General features: G+C 40.8%; 1 protein-coding gene across 4 annotated transcripts in view; it reads left to right on the top strand.

The window, feature by feature from the left end:
- dlec1 (DLEC1 cilia and flagella associated protein) overlaps nucleotides 1-22,961 on the top strand; it is a 182,026-nt gene that overhangs the window by 35,925 nt on the left and 123,140 nt on the right. For all 4 annotated transcript variants that reach the window (XM_072576369.1, XM_072576371.1, XM_072576368.1 and 1 more), the window contains 3 exons: nucleotides 6,999-7,189; nucleotides 9,577-9,788; nucleotides 17,845-17,929. In XM_072576369.1, the coding sequence (XP_072432470.1) occupies nucleotides 6,999-7,189; nucleotides 9,577-9,788; nucleotides 17,845-17,929 (488 nt within the window). The remainder of the gene's footprint in view (nucleotides 1-6,998; nucleotides 7,190-9,576; nucleotides 9,789-17,844; nucleotides 17,930-22,961) is intronic.

Genomic DNA, 22,961 nt, shown 5'->3' with positions numbered 1-22,961 from the left:
TAAATTGCACTTCCCTGTCCTTTCTGCTCTTTTGTGTAACTGATTTCCAGAACCCTTAGGTCCTGCATACCATACAGACCCAGGGTTGGGTTTTTACACCTTCATTTGTGTCAGATTTGAGAAGTTGTAACAAAGAAAGCAAGGCAAGTAGAACCCCATTCTAGAATTCCCCTCCCCATTTCCCATCACAAGCTAAGGGCTGGTAAGTTAGCCCATATGCAGCTGTCCCTGTGTGTGTGTGAGAACGCTTTTTACAACATAGAACACAGAAACGTACAGCACAGAACAAGCCCATTGGTCCACAATGTTGTGCCGAGGATTAATGCTAATCTAAAATAAAATAGCCTAACCTACACACCCCTCAATTTGCTGCTGTCCATGTGCATGTCCAGCAGTCACTTGAATGTCCCTAATGACTCTGCTTCCACCACTAGCACTGGCAATGCATTCCATGTGTTCACAACTCTTTGTGTAAAGAACCAACTTCTGATGTTTCCTCTATACCTTCCTCCTAACACCTTAAAACCATGACCCCTCATGGCAGTCAATCCTGCTCTGGGGAAAAGTCTCTGGCTATCGACTCTATCCATGCGTCTCATTAACTTGTACACCTATGATAGAGCGACCAGAACTGGACACAATATTCCAAGTGTGGTCTCACCAGGGTTTTGTACAGCTGCAGCAAAACCTCGCAGCTCTTGAACTTGATCCCCCTGTTAATGAAAGCCTAAACATGGTATGCACTTTCTTAGCAACCCTATCCACGTGAGTGGCAACTATGAAGAATCTATGCAGTTGAAGACCAAGATCCCGCTGCCAAGAATCCTTTCTTTAATCCTATATTCAGCATTCAAGTTTGACCTTCGAAAATGCATCACTTCGCATTTATTCAGGTTGAACTCCATCTGCCATTTCTCAGCCCAGCTCTGCCCACAGACCCACAGACCACAATCAGTGAAGATAGACAACTGCACCTCCTCCACAATTACACTCAACACTGGGACCTGTTGAGGATGCGTTCTCAGACCCCTACTATACTCCCTGTGCACCCACTGCTATGTTGCAAAATTCAGAATGAATGCCATCTACAACTTTGCTGACAACACCACCATAGTAGGACAGATATCAAACGATGATGAGTCAGAATACAGAAAGGAGATAGAGAACTTAGTGTCATGGTGCAACGAGAACAACCTCCCTCTCATGTCGGCAAAACAATAGGACTGATCATTGACTTCCGGAATAAAAGAGGAGAACATTCTCCCATCTCTATCAACTGAGAGGTGGTTGAGAGGGTTGAGAGCATCAGGTTCCAAGGAGTAACGATAACTAACAATCTTTCCTTGATTTCCCATGTATATGCGATGGTCAAGAAGGCACAACAATGCCTCTTCTTCCTCAGGCAACTCAGGAAATTGGCATGTCCGCAAGGATCCTCACTAACTTTTACCGACGCACCATAGAAAACACACAGTCCAAGTGCGTAATGGCATGGTATGGCAACTGCTCTGCCTAGGACCACAAGAAACTACTGAAGGTTGTGTTCACAGCCCAGACCAACATGGAAGCCAATGTGCCATCCATGGACTTCACTTACATGTCTCATTGCTGCAGAAAGGCTACCAACATCATCAAAGACCCACCCCATCCCGATAATACTCTCCTACAAATGCTACCATCAGGCAGAAGATACAGAAGCTTGAATGTATGCACCAGCAGGTTCAAGAACAGCTTCTTTATGCCATTATTAGATTGATGAATGGATTCTCTAACTTCAAATAATGTTGATCTTGCCTGGCCTACGTTCTGTGTGGTTAACCTGTGTGCCTTACTCTGGCCAAGTTTTTTATTCATCCGTTGCTCTGTATGTTCTTGCTTACTATGATATGCCTGTACTGCTTGTAAACAAAGCTTTTCACTGTACTTAGGTACACATGATAACAAATCAAATCAAGAGAATATATTTACTTAGAGTGAACTAAAAAATGAGCAATGATTCAGGGAAATCAAAAAATTTTTTTCCTATCAGAAGGATGTTGTAAAACTTGAAAGGGTTCAGAAAAGATTTACAAGGATGTTGCTAGGGTTGGAAGATTTGAACTATAGGGAGAGGTTGAATTGGCTAGGGCTATTTTCCCCGGAGTGTCGGAGGCTGAGGGGTGACCTTATAGAGGTTTATAAAATCATGAGGGGCATGGATAGGGTAAATAGACAAGGTCTTTTCCCTGTGGTGGGGGTTTCCAGAACTAGAGGGCATAGGTTTAGGGTGAGAGGGGAAAGATATAAAAGCGACCTAATAAGGGGCAACTTTTTCACTCAGAGGGTGGTACGTGTATGGAATGAGCTGCCAGAGGAAGTGGTGGAGGCGAGTACAATTGCAGCATTTAAGAGGCAGCTGGATGGATAAACGAAAAGGAAGGATTTGGAGGGATATGGGCCGGGTGCTGGCAGGTGGGACTAGATTGGGTTGGGATATCTGGTCGACATGGACAAGTTGGACCGAAGGGTCTGTTTCCATGATGTACATCTCCGTGACTCTATATGAACTATTGACAAAGAGAATTAGATAAGTCTATTTGGTTCTGATTTTTTTTCTCTCAAATTGATGGGCTAAACTAATAAAGTTATTGAGAGATAGTGGATGAAATCAGTCACTGATTCTCAATCTTCTAGGCATTAATGAAGGAGAAAATGTTAATTGGAGGTATACATGATGGTTCCAAGGCAATTCCATTAAACAGCTGAATTAAAGAATGAGTTAGTAAGTGTGAGATTGTACGTGGAGTTATGGAACAAATCTATATGGAAAGAATTAATTTTATCTTGTGGAATGACCTTTTTTTTCAAAAATATTGACCTCACTGATTGTGAATAAGCAGTGTAAGTAAAAAAGAAAACCAAAATGTAAAGGAGGACTTTTCTGGTCTGATTCCTGACTCCATTATGACTCTGTTGTTCCTTTACCAGCTGTGACAAAGAGTTTAAGAGCAGGGAGGTTATGTTGGAGCTGTACAAAATTTCGGTTAGATTTGGATCACAGCTGGCGTATTCTTTGCAGTTCTGGTCACTGCTCTGTAGGAAAGATATAATTGCATTGGAAGGGGTGTAGAATTGCAGATTAGCTTCACCAGGCTGTTGCCTGAGTTGGAGCATTTTATCAACGGAAACAGGTTGGTTATGCTCATTTTTTTTCTTTAGAGCAGATAAAGACTGAGGGAGAACCCGATTGAGGTGTCCAAGATTATGTGGTGTGTGCGCAGGATGAATAGAAAGCAGCTGTTCTCTTTAGTTGAAACATCAATAATGATGGGGGCTAATTTTAAGTGAAAATCGGGAAGGTTAGAGAGGATTTGCGGAAAAATGCTTTTACCCACGGAGTGGTGGGAATCTGGAATGCACTGCCTGGGCTGGTGGTACAGGTGGGAATTCAGAAAGTAGTGACAATATAAAACTCACTACTGAGCAGTCTGATCAGGGTGAATAACATAGATGCATTTCAAGGAAAGCTAGATAAAAACATGATTGTGAAAGTTCAGAACAAGATGTTTCTGGGATTAGGCGAAGGGGGAAGAGGAGGTTGAACTGGAGCATGAACCAGATGGCCAGTCTGTCTGCTATAATGCTTTGTGCTACTTATCAATACTGGTTCGAGTTTACGTTCATAATGAATTTCTGGCTCCATTTTTGGAAAGTCCTCTAAAAAAGTGGGAAACTTTAAGTTGAAATAATTTGGGACACTTCCTGACATGTTTCTTACTGTCCTTTCATGGGATGTGTAGGCCAACACTTATTGCCCGTAACCAGCTTCTTGTACGGCTAGTGTTCATGGGGTGTAGGTACATGCGGTGTGCTGTTGGAAGGGAATTCCAGGATGTTGGAAGTAACAGTGATATATTTCCAAGTCGGGCTAGTGTGTGGCTTGGAGGGAAACTTACATGTTATGGTGTTCCCATGAATCTGTTGCTCTTGGCCTTCTAGATGGGAGAGGTCATGAGTTAGGAAGCAAGAAGCCTGGTGGGTTGTTGCAGTGAATCTTGTCAATGGTACACACTGTTGCCATTATGTGAGAGTGGTGGAGGGAATCAATGTGCCAGTTATTCCCTAAATGATCAGTTTATGTTTGGTCAAAACAATTTCTTTTCGTGAATTGTGTTTATTCATTGCATCTTGCAAGAGTAGACTTGAAAAGAAATGAGAAGTTAAAAAGTCTAAAGATCGCAGTAAATTATGGGTGCAATGATTTATTCCAATTAATTAACTTTATACTTGCAATATTGCATTTCTGTGCTCAATCAGGACATATAAGGTCATGTCAAACAAAGCATGGAATGTTGGAGAACAAATTAACGTGATTTCACATGAGAATCTCCAAGGCAATGGTTTTAGAATAAAAAAGCTTGTATTTATATGACAATTTTCATAACCTCAGGATTTCCTGACAGCCAATTAAACACTTACCTTTGAAGTGCAGTCTGTGTTGTGAAGGAAATGATGCTGCCAATGTTTGCACAGCAAGATCTCACAAACAGCAGTGGGGTAAACCTAAACAGTGATGTGTGGTGTTCCCAACCCACACTTTTCCTGCATTGTTGAGAATGGCCAGAGACAGAAAGCCTTTGCTGCTCAGCAGCTTTATGGAAAAAAAATTCGAGACTCCTTGTGTTTCGTTTTCAGCCTATAGTCATTACAGAACAGAAGGACACTTTAACTGGAGTCCATGCTGGCTTTCTATTGAGAACATCAATTAGCCTCATCCCCCTGATCTATTCCTGTAACCACTGTAAGCTTATTTCCGTCAACTGCCTATCAAATCTCTTTTTCAAATCACTGGTCATCTCCATTTTTATCACCCTTGTAGGCAAGGCATTCTAAATCATTGGCATCCATCCTTATGAAGACATTTTCCTAACATGGCGCCTACATTCCTAAACTTTAAATCTGCCTCTCAGTTCATCAGTCAAGGGGTACAGTGCTACCTCTATTTTATCTGAACCTCTATCAAATACCCTCTCCTTTGCTCTGAGGAGAACGTAGTCGAAAAATATGGTGCTGGAAATGTATGAATTCCTGACTGGCTGTGCTTTTCCAGTGCCACACTTTTCGACTCTGCTCTCCAGCATCTGCAGTCCTAAATTTCTCCTAGTGTCTGTCGAACACGTGGCTACAGGGATGGTGCAGGAGGGAGGGTTTCGGGTACCTGGATAATTGGGGCTCATTCTGGGGTAGGTAGGACACCTGAGCCAGAGGGGTACCAATATCCTGGATGGGAAATTTGCTAATGCTATTCAGGAGGATTTACATTAATTGAGCCAGGGGGTGGGATCCTAAACTGTAGTTCACTTGTCCAGGAGGTTGCGATTAGTGAGGTCAGAAATATGGTTTCAAAGTCGCAAGAGTTCACCGGCAAGCAGGAAGGTGGTTTGAACTGTGTCTACTTCACCGCCAGGAGCGTCCAGAATAAGGTAGGTGAACTTGCAGCATGGGTTGGTACCTGGGACTTCGATGTTGTGGCAATTTCAGAGACATGGATAGAGCAGGGACAGGAATGGTTGTTGCAGATTCTGGGATTGAGATGTTTCAGTAAGATGTTTCCACGTATGGAGTCAGCTATTACGAGGGGGCATAGCTTTAAATTAAGGGGTGGTAGGTTTGGACAGATGTTAGGGAGTCGTGAGTTCATGAAATGCCCTGCCAGTAGCAGTGGTGGACTCTCCCTCTTTATGGGCATTTAAACGGGCATTGGATAGGCATATGGAGGATAGTGGGCTAGTGTAGGTTAGGTGGGCTTGGATCGGCGCAACATCGAGGGCCAAAGGCCCTGTACTGCGCTGTATTTTTCTATGTTCTATGCCAAAAGAAGGGGAGATGTGGCATTGTTAGTCAAGGACAGTATTATGGTAGCAGAAAGGACTTTTGAGGACTCGACTACTGAAGTAGTATGGGCTGAGGTTAGAAACAGGAAAGGAGAGATCACCCTGTTGGGAGTTTTTTTTTATAGACCTCCAAATAGCTCCAGAGATGCAGAAGATAGGATAACAAAGATAATTCTGGATAGAAGCGAGAGTAACAGGGTAGTGGTTATGGGGCTTTAACTTTCCAAATATTGACTGGAAATACTATAGTTTGAGTACTTTAGATGGATCAGTTTTTGTCCAATGTGTGCAGGAGGGTTTCCTGCCACAGTATGTAGACAGACCAACAAGGGGTGAGGTCACACTGGATTAGGTACTAGGTAATGAACCTTGCCAGCAGTTAGGTTTGGAGATAGGTGAACACTTTGGTGACAGTGACCACAATTCGGTTATGTTTACTTTAGTGATGAAAGAGATTGGTATATAATGCAAGGCAAGAATTATTGCTGGGGTAAAGGCAATTATGATGCAATTAGGGAAGATTTAGGATGTATAGTGGTATGAAGATGTGGTTGCAGTCTACCTTTAAAAGAGTTAAAAGCTAACAGAACTGCCTGACAGTACCAAGTGTTCTCAATAAGGTAACAATGTGACACTTGGTCAAAAGCTAGGGTAGCTGGTTGCCTGGAGACAGAAAGAGATTCAAATTAGGCCAATCAGTTTAAATTATACCTCAAAATATACAAGGTAATGAGAGGCATGGATAGAGTCAGTAAGCCAGAGACTTTTCCCCAGAGCAGGATTGACTGGTACGTGAAGTCATAGTTTGAAGATATTAGGAGGAAGGTATAGAGGAGATGTCAGAGGTAGGTTCTTTACACAGCGAGTTGTGAATGCATCGAATGCGTTGCCAGTGGTGGTGGTGGAAGCAGAGTCCCTGGGGACATTTAAGCGACTGCTGGACATGCACATGGATAGCAGTGAATTGAGGGGTGTGTAGGTTAAGATACTATATTTTACATTAGGATTAAATCTCGGCACAACATCGTGGACCAAAGGATCTATCTGTGCTGTACTTTTCTATGTTCGATGTTCTAAAATTATAGTTATAGTGAGGACTATGTTTCTTTTATTTTTCTTGTTCAGCAAAACCTCAGACCTATGTTCCAAAACTGACAAAAACTTTCAAGAAACGGATTTCGAAAAGCCCAGTAGATGATGGATACACCGACATGAGCCAACCTAAGGGTCCTTGTGGATTATTAGAGTGCAAATCATCTTTAACTTTGCTGTCATCCTCTGAGGAGTCAATTGTTCCAAAAGTATCCAAGTCCCAGGTAGGTCTTCCAGCCCAAATACCTGGATGTCATTGGATATTGAAGTGCTCTGCTTAGGATTTGTGTTTGAAAAATAGTATTGCATTCTATTGATATTCATTCAGCCTGGGCAGTAAGAATGTGGGTTATCTGTTATAAGGCTGACAGGGTTAATTGGTAAAGTAAATAAATCACTGATAAAGATAGAATCCTAGAATGGTCGCCTCCTTTTTATATTTGGTCATGGTGGATGTTACTGGCTAGGCTGGTATTTACTTTCCTGAATCTGAATGGCCTTAGATGGGAGTTAAGAGTCAACCACATTTCTGTGGGTCTGGAGTCACATGTAGATGGTAGATGGTAGATTTCTATCAGACACTATCAGACACTGATGAACCAGATAGAGTTTTGAGTCAATTGACAATGCTTTGGTAGGCATTAGGCTGCCTTTTTATTGTGAATTTGTATTGAATTCAGATGCTACCTTATTGGGATTCAAACCCACATACATTAGCCTAGGGTCTGAATTACTAGTCCAATGACTTTACCACTATCTCCTCCCACAATTCAGTTAATTGTTTGGCTTTGCTAGCCCTCTGAAGAGCAGTTCTCAGAATGCCACTTCTCTGGCATTTGCACATGGTCCTGCAAATGTTTCTTTTTCAGATATTAGTCCAATTCCTCTTGAAAATCTCAATTGTCCTGACCAACGCTGCACTCTCAAGTAATATATTCTATATCCCAACCACTTGTCGCGTGAAAAAATGTTTTCTTCATGTCACCAATGCTTCTTGCCAATTGCCTTATATCTCTGCTCTCTGCTTCACAGTCCTTCCACCACTGGAAACAATTTCTCCCTGTCTACTTTGTCCATGCCCCTCAAGATTTTACCCTCTGTCAAATCCCCTCAATCTTTTCTTCTCCAAGGAAAACAATCTAAAGTCATCCAGTATATCTATGTCTCTGGAACCATTTTCATGAATCTGTTTTGCACCCTCTCTAATGCTTTCATAAACTTGATGCCCAGAACTAGCCACAATATTCCAAAGTGAGGCTAAACCTGTACTTTATGCAGTTTTAACATAACTTCTCTGATTTGGTGATCTCTGCCTCTCTTGACAAAGCCCAGAATGCCGTGTGCTTCATCAACCACTTTCTCAGCTTGCTCCGCTGCCTGCAATGATTTTTTTGCACATATACACCCAGATCCCTCTGTTCCTGCACTCACTATAGAATTTTACCTTTCGTTTTATATTTCATTGTTTCAAAGTTAATTCATGCACATGTCTCTGCTTTGCATTTCATTTCATCTGCCAGTTGTTTGCACGATTCACCAACATGTCCATGTCCTTTTCAGTCCTAAATATGGTTCACAATACATCTATATTTCATATCATCCCCAAGGTTTGAAATTATGCCTTGTATATTAAAACCTGGATCATTACTACGCATAAGGAAGAGCAATATTCCTAATAACAATTCCTGGGGATATCCACCATAAACATTGCTTTAGTCTGACAAACAACTACTACTCCTTAATTTTGTATCTATTTTGCTGCTCTCACTTTTGTGGGATAAACTGTAATATATTAAATATGTTTTATATATATATATATATGTATATATAATATTATTTATAGTAAGCTCGGGTTTCTGGATTTTGAGTTATTAACTGGTTGATTTTCTGTGTATCTGAAGTCAATAATTAACTTGCAAGTATTTCTGTAAACATGGCAATTTATTTTAAAAAACAGTTTTTGAAATCTGGCTGGAGAGTGAAGGGTTTTGTGCATTACTGTTCAATACTGCTGTGTGTATTTTCAAACCTCTTGCATAATCACATATCTGGAACCATTGTGGTTATCACCTTCCTAGTTTCGTCTTCCCTCATCAGACAGTACCTGTACTGCCCACTTTCTGACTTGGCTACTATGTTGGTAGAACTTTGCATATCATCCCAGAAAAACATGTGATGTCTTGCTCACAGACCAGATAGTTAAAATGATCAGGTATTACCAGCTCTGCCTTTTCCATCATGTAAGCTAATCATAAGTACAAGGACTAGGCAAAAGTGAGGACTGCAGATGCTGGAAACCAGAGTATAGATCAGAGTGGTGCTGGAAAAGCACAGCAGGTCAGGCAGCCTGCTGCTCCTCGGATACTGCCTGACCTGCTGTGCTTTTCCAGCACCACTCTGATCTAAACCCAAAAGTACAAGGACTTCCTTATCTGAGAATAACTTTCTAATGTTATACTTTGCAGGTTTTTTGACTGCCATCTTACATCAGCATTTCCTTTCAGGTTAAACACTGTCAATTTAGACAGGCAAGGCATGATGGTAAAGTAAGCAGTTAAGTTGTCAGTTTTTAAATCCTTACCCAATTGTAAATTTCTCCATGTTTTGAAAGGAAGAAAAATCCAACAGGTACCTTTGGAGGGATCAACTGCCTGTGGCTGATCGAATACAGGCACGAGAGGTTATGACAAAGTTTGAGAAATGCCACAACTTCCTGAAGAACCCACGCCACCTGCCTCCTCAAGAAGGAGGCAAATCACTTATCATTCCAAAAAAGAAGGTGCCAAAGAAAGTTGCTGGAAGACGCATATTTGTAGACAAAAGGTATAAAGTGCTCAGCTTAGTACATGGTTTATTTCTAGAGATATAGAATTGAAAAGCAGAGAAGTCATGTCAAATTCATACAGAAACTTAATTGGACTGCATTTAGGATACTGTGCACCCTTTTGTTTTGATATAATAATAAGCCTAAAGTTTGGGCGCAGGAGAAATCTTGAATGATACTAGAACTGACAGACAATACTTATCAGTAAAATACTCTTTTCTCTGCAGTGACACAACAGAAATCTTTAAAATCATGAAGGGATTCAATAGGATGAATATAGAAAAGATTTTTCCAGTTTCAGGCAAGACAGGAAGCCATAAATATAAAACAGCCACTGATAAATGCAATTCAGAGTTCAAGAAAAACTTCTTTTTTCAAAAAGTGGTCAGATTGGCTTGCTAGCACATGGCTTAGTTGAGGGGAAGAGTATATCTGCCTGGCAATGAACTAATGGCAAAAATAGAGATGAGTGATTCAAATTTAATTGTCAATACAGAGTTGTAAGTATAAAGTGAACAGGATGAGAAATACATAATATTTGCAAGAGACAGGAAAAATTCCAAAGGAGGAAGGATAGCCCTGACAGTGAAAGATGACATTAGTGAGAAAAGATCTGACTTAAGAAGATAAGAAAATAAAATCGGTGTGGGTAGAAAGTAGGAATAGCAAGAACCAGAAAACACTGATTGGGGTAGTTTATAGGCCCCTTAACAGTAGTTGTAGCGTTGGTGAAAGCATTAAACAAGAAATTGGAGAGGTGATGGCTTTGTGGTGCTATTGCTAGACTGTTAATCCAGACACCCAAAGAATGTTCTGAGGACCTGGGCTCAAATCCTACCATAGCAAATGATGGAATTTGAAAACAATAAAAATCTGAAATTAAGAGTCTAGTAACGACCATGAAACAATTGTCAGGGAAAAACACATCTGGTTCACTAATGTCCTTTAAGGAAGGAAACTGCTGGCCTACATGTAACTCCAGATCCATGTGGTTGACTCTTAACTGCCAGCTAAGATGGAAATAAATGCTGGTCTAGCCAGTGACACCCACATCCCATGAATGAACTTTAAAAAAATTATTGGACCTTGTAACAAAGGCAATGTGAGGGGCCATCATCTTTGACAAAACCGATTACAGACTGAAGAGCGCTAATTGCATGAATAGGCTGAAACATTTGGCTGTGTGTGAATAGTTAAAAATGTAAAAACTCTAAATTCTAACTCAAAAAGTCAGCAAAAACACACAGGAAATTAAGGCTAGTATTTGCTTTAAAAAATATGCCTTATAGTCTTGTACACAAAAAAAGGCCTAAGGATTAGGAGTGTATTAGAAACCAGCAAAGGGGTCCTAAAACATTGATTTAAAAAAAGGAAAAAAAAGGATTATGAGTGTAGTTATCCAGTAATATAATAACAGATTGTAAGAGCTTTTATAAATATATTGAAATAAGAGAGTAGCTAAAGTAAACATTGGTCTCTTAGAAGCAAGACAGGAGAAATTATTGTGCGAAATGATAAAGTGACAGAGGCATTGAATAAGAATTTTGTGACTGTTTTGACAGCAGAAAACACAAGTCTAATTGGGAACAGATGACAACCTAGGAGCTAAAATCAGTAGGGAAATTGAGGAAAATAATATCAACAGAGATAAAAGTATTGGAGAAATTTAAAGGAATAAAATCTAATAAATCGCAAAACCCAATGGCCTACACTCTAGGGTTCTAAAACAGAGAGCTGAAGATACAGTGGATGCACTTGCTATGATTTTCCAAATTTTTTTAGATTCAGGAATAGTCCCATCAGATTGGAAATTGGCAAATGTTATACTACTTTTCAAGAAAGAAATGAGAGGGAAAATGGGTTCCTCCAGGCCTAGTATCTTAACATCAATTATTGGGAATTTGCTGGATCAATTATTAAGGTAATATTGACAATACATTGAGAAAACCACCTGTCTTTTGTCTGTCTAAATCATGACTGAGTTTGTGAGTATTTTGGGTTTTTTTTTAAAGGGATGATTTAAGTTGCATAGCAATAACTTAGGAATTCTTTCTTATCTCTGCGATTTGTTAAAACTAAGTGTGTCACAATGAATAGGGTTACTTTCGGTTTTTGTTCTGCTTTTGTACTGAACAGAAACCAGCCAATCAAATTGATAACCTTGGTTGTCTAATTGGGGGCATTATACACTTTGTGACAGTTTGTGGAACAGTCGAGCATGGTTATTAGAGCACTGTTCTCAAAAGTTTGGGAGCTCAGAGCCTGGGATCTTTTGAACAAGGGCAGCATAAGATTGGACTGCATCTGCAGTCCTCACTTTCTCCTCCCAGCATAAGATTGGATCTGGTATAAGGGTATGTGAAATAGGTTAAAAATATATATAGCAGGTTTCTTATACTAAAATAAGATGGCATTGGAAACAGCTAAAACCATCCTGCCATTAGATAGATTTATGGGAATTGACACAAGCCAGACTGATAGAATTGACAATAAGATTAAAGGTGGAATTGCCTGTCAGAACCAAGGAAGTAGAGATATTGAGAGATTGGCAAAGCATCAGTGAACATACAGGAAAGATTAGGTACACAGAGTGGTCAGTCAGTTGAGTTAACAAGGTTTTGAATCTCACTACAGCAGAATTGAGAATCTATTGATGACCATGAAATCATTGTCAATTGTCTGAAAAACTCATCTGGTTCACTAATGTCCTTCTGGGAAGGAAGTCTACCATCCTCACCTGGTCTGGCCTACATGTGACACACAGCAATGTGGTTGACTCTCAGTTGCCCTCTGAAATTGCCTAGTAAGCCATTCCGTTGTATCAATTGCTACAAAGTCTCAAAGAAATGAAACCAGACGGGCCACCATAAAAGACAATGGCAGAAATAAGCTTGTTGACCCCATGAAGTCCTCGTTACTAACATCTGGGGACTATTGCCTAAGTTGGGAGAGCTGTCTCACAGACTTTTTTGTGGTTAAGAAAAAGGAAGCATATTTCAGGTTTAGACAGGATAGATCGAGTGAATCCTTAGAAGACTATAAAGGAAATAGGTGTATACTTAAGAGAGAAATCAGGAGGGCAAAAAGGGGACATGAGATAGCTTTGGCAAATAGAGTTAAGGAGAATCCAAAGGGGTTTTACAAATACATCAGTGCCAAAGATAAGGCTAAAGCATTCGCAGCAATCTTCAGCCAAAAGTGCTATGGATGACCCATCTCAGCCTCTTCCACTGCTCCCCAGCATTATAGATACCAGACTTCAGCCAATTCAATTCAACCCACATGATATCAAGAAACGGTTGGAGGTACTGGATGCTGCAAAGGCTACAGGCCCTGACAATATTCCACCAACAGTGCTGAAGATTTCAATTTCAAAATGGGCTGCATCCGTAGCCAAGTTCTTCCAGTACTGTTACAAGACCAGCAAGTGGAAAATTGCCATGTATGCCTTGTATTTGAGTAAAGTGATGCAAGTGCTATTAAGCATCACCTTCTCAGCAATAACCTGCTCACTGAAGCCCACTTTGGGTTCTGCCAGGGCCAATCAGTTCCTGACCTCATTTCAGCCTTGATTCAAACATAGATAAAAAAGCTGGATCCCAGAGGTGAGGTGAGAGTGACAGCCCATGACATCAAGGCTCCATTTGACCGAGTGTGGCATCAAGGAGCCCTCACAAAACTGGAATCAATGGGTATCAGGGGTAAACTCTCAGCTGGTTGGAGTCCCTGGTTGTGATACTATGGGTCTGAGTGGGATGTCTGGTTTGTGCACTTTAGGTAGTCCATAGAATCTGGTGCACTTTAGGTAGTCCATAGAATCTGGTGCACTTTAGGTAGTCCATAGAATCTGGTGCACAAGCCAGATATCCCACTCAGACCCATAGTATCACTACCAGGGACACGATCACACAAACTGGCTAAAGAACTACAGCAGAAACTGAAACACCTGATCAGTGGATCCAGACACTCTATACAATCAACACAGGAATTCTTGGACATCATCAGAAATATACACATAAACAAGGAAGAAACCATGGTCTCATTCGATGTAATGGCACTATTCACCTCTATCGACAAAACCCTAGCCAGAGAAACAATAGCCAACCTGCTGGATATACAGAACAGACAACAGGACATTGAACCTATCAACAAAGACGGCATACTCAAACTACTGGACCTGTGCCTCACAACACACTTCACATTCAACAACCAAATATATGAACAAATCAACGGCACACCCATGGGCTCACCCATCTCTGGACTCATAGCAGAAGCTGTAATGCAAAGATCAGAACAAACAGTCTTACCGCAAATTCAACCCAAACTCTGGGTCAGATATGTGGATGACACCTTTGTAATAATTAAAAACACAGAAATAGAGAACGCACACCGGATCATCAATGCCACACTCACAGGAATCCGATTCACTAGAGAGGAAGAAAAGGACAACCAACTCCCATTCCTAGACGTGATGGTACAGAGAACACCGAACGGAGAATTCACCACAAAGGTATACAGGAAAGCCACACACACAGACCAAGTCCTAAACTACGAAAGCAACCACCCCAACACACACAAAAGAAGTTGCATCAAGACACTATTCAAAAGGACCACAACACACTCCAGTACACCAGAACTACAAAAAGAGGAAGAAGAACACCTATACAAGGTATTCGCCAAAAACGGATACTCGCGCAATTTCATCAACAGATGCCTAAGGGAAATACAACGGAATGAGGACATGCCGCAACCCAAAGGACTAGCCACACTACCATACATCAGGAGCATTTCCAAACTGACAGCCAGACTACTGCGACCACTAGGACTCATAACAGCACACAAACCAACAGCCACTCTCAGACAACTCACCAGAACGAAGGACTCAATGCCCAGCATGAGCAAAACCAATGTAGTGTACAAAATCCCATGCAAGGACTGCACAAAACACTACATAGGACAAACAGGAAGACAGCTAACGGTCTGCATCCATGAACACCAACTAGCCACGAAACGACACGACCAGCTATCCTTAGTAGCCACACACGCAGATGACAAGCAACATGAATTCAACCGGGACAACACTACTATTATAGGACAAGCCAAACAGAGAGCAGCCAGGGAATTCCTAGAGGCATGGCACTCATCCACAGATTCAATCAATAAGTACATCGACCTGGACCCAATATACCGATCACTGCAGCGGACAACTGGAACTGACAACCGGAAGCAGCAGATTCAAACCACTACAAATGCCGGAGGAAAGATCACAGAAGTGCTTCACAGGAGGCTCCCAAGCACTGAGGATGTCACCTAGACAGGGGACGAAACGTCTGCAACACAAATTCCCAGCTCGGCGAACAGAACCACAACAACGAGCACCCGAGCTACAAATCTTCTCACAGACTTTGATCTCCAATAAGAGACAATCCAACACTGCTGCTTGATGCTCAATGGTGCTACCATCGCTGAATTCCCCACTATAAACATCCTTGGGGTTATCATTGACCAGAAACGCAACTGGACTCACTATATAAACACAGTGGCTACAAATGCAGATCACAGGCTAGGAATACTACAGTGAGTAACTTACCACCTGACTCTGCAAAGTCCATCCATCATTGATAAAGTACAAGTCAGGAGTGTGATGGAATACCCCCTGCTTGCCTGGACGGGTGCAGCTCCAACAACACTCATGAAGTTTCACAACATCCAGGACAAGGCAGCTTGTTTGATTGGCACCACATCCACAAACATCCACTCCCTTCACCACCAATGCTCAGTAGCAACAGTCTGTACATCTATAAAATACACTGCAGAAATTCACCAAAAATTATCACATAGCCTCTTCCAAACCCACAACCACTTCTATCTAAAAGTACAAGGGCAGCATAAACATGGGAATACCACCATTCAAGCTCCCCTCCAAGCACTCCCTGTCCCAATTTGATCACCATTCCTTCACTGTTGCTGGGTTAAAATCCTGGAATTTCCTCCTTAAAGGCATTGTACGTCAACCCACAGTGGGTGGACTGCAGCAATTTAAGAAGGCAGCTCACCACGACCATCTCAAGGGGCAACTAGAGACGGGCAAAACGCTAGCCCAGTCAGCGATCCCCACATCCCATTAATGCATTTTAAAAATGACCGGGATAAAGGTGATATGCAAGCAGACATTAGTTTGTCAAAACTTTCTTTAAGGATGGGATGCTCAAAAAAAATGTGTAGTGTGTCTTCATTTAATTGAGGCTCAGAATCAGATCCAGAGTTAAACAAGTTAGTACAGTCAGTTTGCACTGAAGTTGAGACTGGAAGAGTTCTGGAGTGTTATTATGTTAAAAGTAGAGTTTGGACATTGAGGTTGCGACAGGCCTGCGGACAATGAATGGACGGTTCCACATCGGTTAATGGTGCCTCCCAGAAATTGTAAGGAGATATTGTGAATAGCACATGAAATTCCTATGAAAGGACACAAGAATATCAATGAACAGGTATTTTAACTGACATACTGTAGTTCTGTCATACGTGTGAGATAGTGAAAAAAACTCAACATGTAATTAATCCTTTAACACCTTTAACATCCATATCAGTTTTGAAGAACTATTCAGTTAAGTATTAACGGAGTATATAGGACTGTTTCTGAAAATAGCCTTAAATGGATCCTAACATTGGTCTGAAAACCTAATTTCCAGAAGGTTTTCATTTGAGGACAATTACAGCTAAGGTGTACAGGAAAAGTTAACTGAGTTTTTTACTCATTATAGACTTCGAATTGAATAATAATTAGACCTAGGTTCTAACTTAAACAAAAGTAGAAATTACTGGAGAAACTCAACATGTCTGGCAGCATCTGTAGAAGGAAAGTAGTTAACGTTTCAAGTCAGTGATCCTTCTTCAGAGCCTTCATTGTTCACATGTATATGGACCATGACAACTACATCTTTCCCTCCCCCTCCCGGTTCCTCTGCAGCTCAGTCTAGATATCCTGAATCCCTACACCAGGCAGGTAACACAGTCTTCGGGATTCTCAATCCTGGCCACAGAGAACAGTATCTGCTCCCCTAACTATACTATCCCCTATTTCATCTGCAATTCTCTTTCTACCACCCTGTTGAATGGCTCCCCATGCCAAGATGCTGTGGTCACTTTGCTCATTTTCTCTCCAGCCCACACTCTCATCCACATAGAAAGCATGAATCTCAAACCTGTTAGACAAGCTCAAGGGCTGAGGTTCTTTCAGCATTACATTCTGGATCCTTCTGCCTGCCTCGTTTGTAGTCATACTGTCCTGTCACTGACCACTGACCAAATTCCAAGTAGTTCATCTCAGGGATGTGACTGCCTCCTGAAATACAGTGTCCAGGTAACTCTCCCCCTCCCTAATGTATAGCAGCATCTAAAGCTCAGAATTCAGCTCAGCAATCTGAGCCGGAGATCCTGCAGCAAGCAACACTTGCTACAGATGTGGTCACTATGAACCGAAATAGGGTCCCCCACTTCCAGGCCAGTCCAGTTAAGGACAGCATTTCTTTTTCCTAAAGAGTATTAGCACACCAGATTTTTTTAAAATGACAATTGACAATGATTTCTTGGTCATCATTAGTCTTTTAATTGAAGAGTTTATTGAATTCAAATTCCAGTAACTGTCATGCTGATATTTGAAGCCCCCAGAACATTACCTCGTCTCTGATTACTAGTCCAATGACAACACCGCGATGTCATCGCCTCTCCTAAAATTAACCAGAACAGAAACATTACACGTTAATAATATGAATATAATGAGAAGTAAAAGAGTCTGTAAGGTGCGGTGTTTGTCTTCAATCAGAACATTCAATATCAAAAATAACAAAGATTCTGGATTAGTGGTGCTGGAAGAGCACAGCAGTTCAGTCAGCATCCGAGGAGCAGTAAAATCGACGTTTCGGGCAAAGGCCCTTCATCAGGAATACAGGCAGAGAGCCTGAAGGGTACCTCAAAAATAACAAAGCACTGGGGGAAAAAAAACCTGGATTTTTTTTGTGAGATTAACGTACAATATTGTTTCTTTCTGTGGTGCAGTGACCCCAATGAACCTATTCCTGTCTTTCTGGCAAATCCACCTATTATCCTCTTCACAAACTACAAAGTGGGGCAGGTGTATGAAGTAAGTACAAGTGGTGTCAGTAATTTCAAACAGTTAAGTTAAATAAATTGCTTGTGTTTCCCCCCCCACCCCCCACCTTCTCCCCAGCCACCCAATCCAGCCACAAAACTGAGAGTTAGATGAATGGTGTGTTTAGGGAAATGGTCACATCGCAGCTTAAAGGACTGGAGGGAGCGACTAAATGAAATGGGTGTCTGCCTGGCAGACCATGAGAAACAGGCAGGTAGTGCAGGAGTACCCTGGAGTCCCACTGCAAATCAGCTTTCCATTTTAGAAGCTGATGATGGCATTGCTTCCTCAAGGGAGTGCAGTCAGAACCAAACTTCTGGCGCTGTGAGAACAATTGAACAATGAGCTAACTTCAAAGAGCATAGTGTTCGGGTACAGTTGGGGTATACTCCTTCAAATGAAAGATAAGACAAACAAATCCAGAGTTCCCTGGATGACAAACGATTTAGAATTAATATTAGAAAGAAAAAAGTGTGTTTACGATGGGTTAAGGCAGGAAGTACAATTGAGAACCAACAGGAATACCAAAGGTTTTAAGGGGAGTTGAAAGCAGTTAAGAGAAACAAAGAGGAATTAAGAGAAAAGACTAGGAGTTAACATAAAGAGGAATCTCAAAGTCTTCATTTGGCATATAAGTAGTAAATGACTGATTAAAGGAAGAAAGGGCTGATTAGAGGCTAAAAAGGAGAGTTTACACATGTAGGCAGGAATCATGACAGAGGTGTTAAATGGATATTTTGCATCTGTCTTTGCAAAAGAGCAGGATGTTTCCTAGGCCATGACAATAGAGGGGGAAATGCTGTCACTAGAAGGATCCAAAATGAATAAAGAAGGAGTTTTGGATAGATTGCAAACACTTAATGTTGACAAGACACCAGGACCAGATGAGGTGTAACCAAGGATTTTGAAGGAAAATGGGTAGGGGCACTGGTCATGATCTTTCATTCATCCCTAGACTCAGGCAAGGTGCCAAAATACTAGAAAATAGCAAACATTGTGGCCTTATTCAAGAAAGATTGTAAGGATAGTCCCAGCAATTACAAACCAATCAGATTAATTTGAGTGGTGGGAGGGCTTCTAAGACCAGTTCTTTGGGATAGCATTAGCAGTCACATGGAAAATGATGGGTTGATCAGGAAGAATCACAGAAAGCTAGAAAATAGTAGCTATTAAGCCTTTCAGTATAATCAACTCAACACTCTCTTCCTGCTTTCTCCCCATTCAACTGTCCTGTCCAGGGACTGAGCACAAAATCTAATCTGAGACTCCAGTTATTACTACACTGTTTGAGGTTCTATCGTTTGGTTGAGATTTTAAATTGCCCCATCAAGAAGACATAAAAGACCCTATGGCACTATGATAAGAATAACCAGGGGGTAATCCCAGTGTCTTGGTCAACAATTATCCCTCAATCAACATCACAAAAATTTGTCAGACGTTTTGTGAGACCTTGCAGTGTTCAAATTGGCTATGATATTGCCTAATTTATTCCAATGATTACACTTCAAAAAGTAACCAATTCAAGGATTCTCTTCAAACTCCATTGTGACATCATCAGGTTGTGAAAGTCATTCTACTCCAAATATTCCTTTTAATGGTTAAAATATGTGTTTAAAATAGTTACAGCCTTTGCAGATGATAAGGGAAAGTGACCTTCCAGGTGACTAGCTGCCTTTAAGTGTGGCAATTTTTTTTTGAAGATCATGCATTTTACAAAATTGTTTTATTTTTTAAATAAATGTGTGTTTTGCCATCACAGAATCAGTGGACACAGGAATTTTAAGTAAGCATTTATAACCTGTTATGCCACAACATAATTTCAAAGATTTGCTTGGTGGATCATCTTTTATTTATATTGAGATGCAGGTTAACCTAAAGATAAAGTCACAATGATCTTCCCATTGGGCTGCTCTCTCATTAGAAGGAAATGAGTGGTTTTAATTGTTTAATCTGAGGGTTACCGTATCTCAAGGCTACCTGCATGTTAACCTGAGCAGGAATTGAATCTATGCTGTTGACTTTGCTCTGCCTTGCAAATCAGCCATTCAACCAACTAACCTAACCATATAGTAGGAACTTAAAAGAAAATGTGATACTTGACCCATGAAACAACTGATTTCAACTTATTGCAAATAATTTAATTTCTGAGGGAGATTAAAATCCAAAGCAAGACCTTTGAGGGAGCTTCTATGCAATATTTGCCCATGCTTCCCACGGTAACATAGCCAAATACATTCAGCTGTCAGTCTATCATCACATGCTATGATTCAGTCCTGCTCAGCTACATTCCATAAACAACAGAGTAGTCAAGGTACTTTGCAAGAAAATATTTGGTCTTCTTTGTCCTTCAATATTGTTCCTTTGTAGTTGTCAATTTTGTTTAGCCGAATCTCCCCTTTGCCCTCTCCTTCTGAAGCCATTAATTCTTTGTTGTCAAATTACCTGGGTGCTTCTGGATTCTTGCCTAGTTTTTGGCAGTGAGTGCTAACAGCTGGGCATTGTCACAATCTGACTCCCACAAGTACAGATGCCTTTTGCTGCATTCCCAGCCATGACCTGGGAGCCAGCTTTAAGCTAATAAGATTGTAAAGAGCAATTAACATTGTCTACAGGATGTAGAGTTGGTTGCTTCAATGTAGCCTAGAACGTGCCTTTTGGACTGAGACAAATACTTTTCTAAAGCTCCTGGAAGACCAGTGAAATTCACAAAGACTTAATTCATTCCCCACAAAAATGTTGCAAGACCCCACCCGCCAATCTTAGCACATAGCCCTTCCACCAAACTCCTACACTCTACACACATGGCAAATAACTTAGTTAGGTAAGGTAGAAAATTAATGACATAGACAAAGAAATGTAATAATGATTATAACCACAAATAATTCACAATTACAACACAAATGTGAACACGACCAAACAATTTGAACACAAGACAGCCTTCACCTAATATTTTGCATAAGCAAAATAGCATTTTATTTGTTCATGGGCCAGCATTTAGTTCTTATCATTAACTACCCCTTGGTGGCTTTTTGGAGCCATTTGAGAGGGGCTGTTGGAGTCAATCACATTTCATAAGAACATAAGAAATAGGCGAATAAATAGGCCATCTGACATATTGGGCCTGCTCTTCTATTTCATAATATCATGGTTGATCTATTCATGGACTGAGCTCCACTTACTCACCTGTTCACTATAACCCTTAATTCCTTTATAGTTCAAAAAATTATCTTTACCTAAAAAACATTCATTGAGATCGCCTCAACTGCTTCACTGAGCAGGGAATGCCACAGATTCACAACCGTTTGGGTGAAGAAGTTCCTCCTCAACTCAGTCCTAAATCTGCTCTCCCTTATTTTGAGGCTAAGCCCCCACCATTAGTGGTTTCACCCACCAGTGGAATCAACTTCCCTGCATCTATCAAAATAACCTCCCTATTTTTAAACTTCTTCCCTCTAGCAATGAAGGATAATTTTCAATTTGTCTTCTTAATTGCCTGCTGCACCTGCAAACCAACTTTTTGTGATTTATGCACAAGGACACCCAGGTCCCTCTGGACAGCAGCATGCTGTGATTTTTCACCATTTAAATAATAGTCCATTTTGCTGTTATTCCTATCAAAATGCATGACCTCACATTTAGCAACATTGTCTTCTATCTGCCAGAACCTTGCCCACTCACTTTATCCATTAATCCCTCTGCAAACTTTGTGTCCTCTGCACACTTTGTTCTACCACTCATCTGAGCATCATCTGCAAAGTTTGACACATTACACTTAGTCCCCAACTCTAAATCAGCTTTGTAAATTGTAAACAATTGTGGTCCCTGAGGCACACCACTAGCCACTGATTGCCAACCAGAAAAACATCCATTTAACCCCATACTTTGCTTTTTATTAGTTAACTATCTTTTATCTGTGCTAATACATTACCCATAACATCATGCACCTTTACTTTATGCAGCAGCCTTTTGTGTGGCACCTTGTCGAATGCCTTCTGGAAATCTAGATACACCACGTTCACTGGTTCCCTGTTGTCGATTGCACTTGTAGTGTCCTTAAAGAATTCCAGTAAATTTGTTAAACCGTGACCTGCCTTTCTTGAACCCATGCTACATCTGCTTGATGGGACAGTTTCTATCAAGATATCTTGCTATTTCTGCTTTGACGATAGATTTAAGCATTTACCTTACTACAGAAGTTAAGCTAATGGGCCTATAGTTATCCACCTTTTGTCTACCTCCTTTTTTAAACAGTAGCATCACATTTGCTGTTTTTCAATATGCCGGAACCTTTACCAGAGCCACTGAATTTTGATAAATTACGACGAGCACATTTATTATTTCCCCTGCCATCTCTTTTAGTACCCTAGGATGCATTCCATCAGGGCCAGGTGACTTGCCTACCTTTAGTCCCATTAGCTTTCCCAACACTACCTCTTTATGGATAATAATAGTTTCTAGATCCTCACTTGCCATAACCTCCTTGTCATCAATTATTGGCATGTTATTTGTGTCTTCCAATGTGAAGACCTACACAAGATATCTGTTTAATGTCTCAGCCATTTCCTTATTTCCCATTATTTCCTGTTCTCATTCTCTAAAGGACCAATGTTTACCATAGCCACTCTTTCTAGTTTTAAATAATTGTTGAAACATTTGCTATCTGTTTTTATATTCTGAGCTAGTTTACTCTCATAATCCATCTTATTTTTCTTTATAGGCTTTCTCATGGCTTTCTGTTGACCTTCAAAAATTTCCCAATCCTATAGTTTACTACTCACCTTTGCCACTTTGTATGCATTTGCTTTCAATTTGATATCCTCCTTTATTTCCTTAGTTATCTCTGGCTGATATCCCCTTTTCCGACAGTCCCTCCTTTTCACTGGTATATACCTTTGCTGAGCAATGTGAATAATTGCTTTGAAAGTCCTCCACTGTTCCGCAATTGTCCCACCTTATAGTCTTTTCTCCCAGTCTACCCTAGCCAACTCCTCCCTCATCCTCTTGTAGTCTCCTTTGTTTAAGC

This window comes from Chiloscyllium punctatum, chromosome 8 (genome assembly GCF_047496795.1).
Source record: "Chiloscyllium punctatum isolate Juve2018m chromosome 8, sChiPun1.3, whole genome shotgun sequence".
NCBI lineage: Eukaryota > Metazoa > Chordata > Chondrichthyes > Orectolobiformes > Hemiscylliidae > Chiloscyllium > Chiloscyllium punctatum.
Note: the sequence above shows the minus strand (reverse complement) of the source record. Positions and strands in the feature narration are given on the sequence as shown.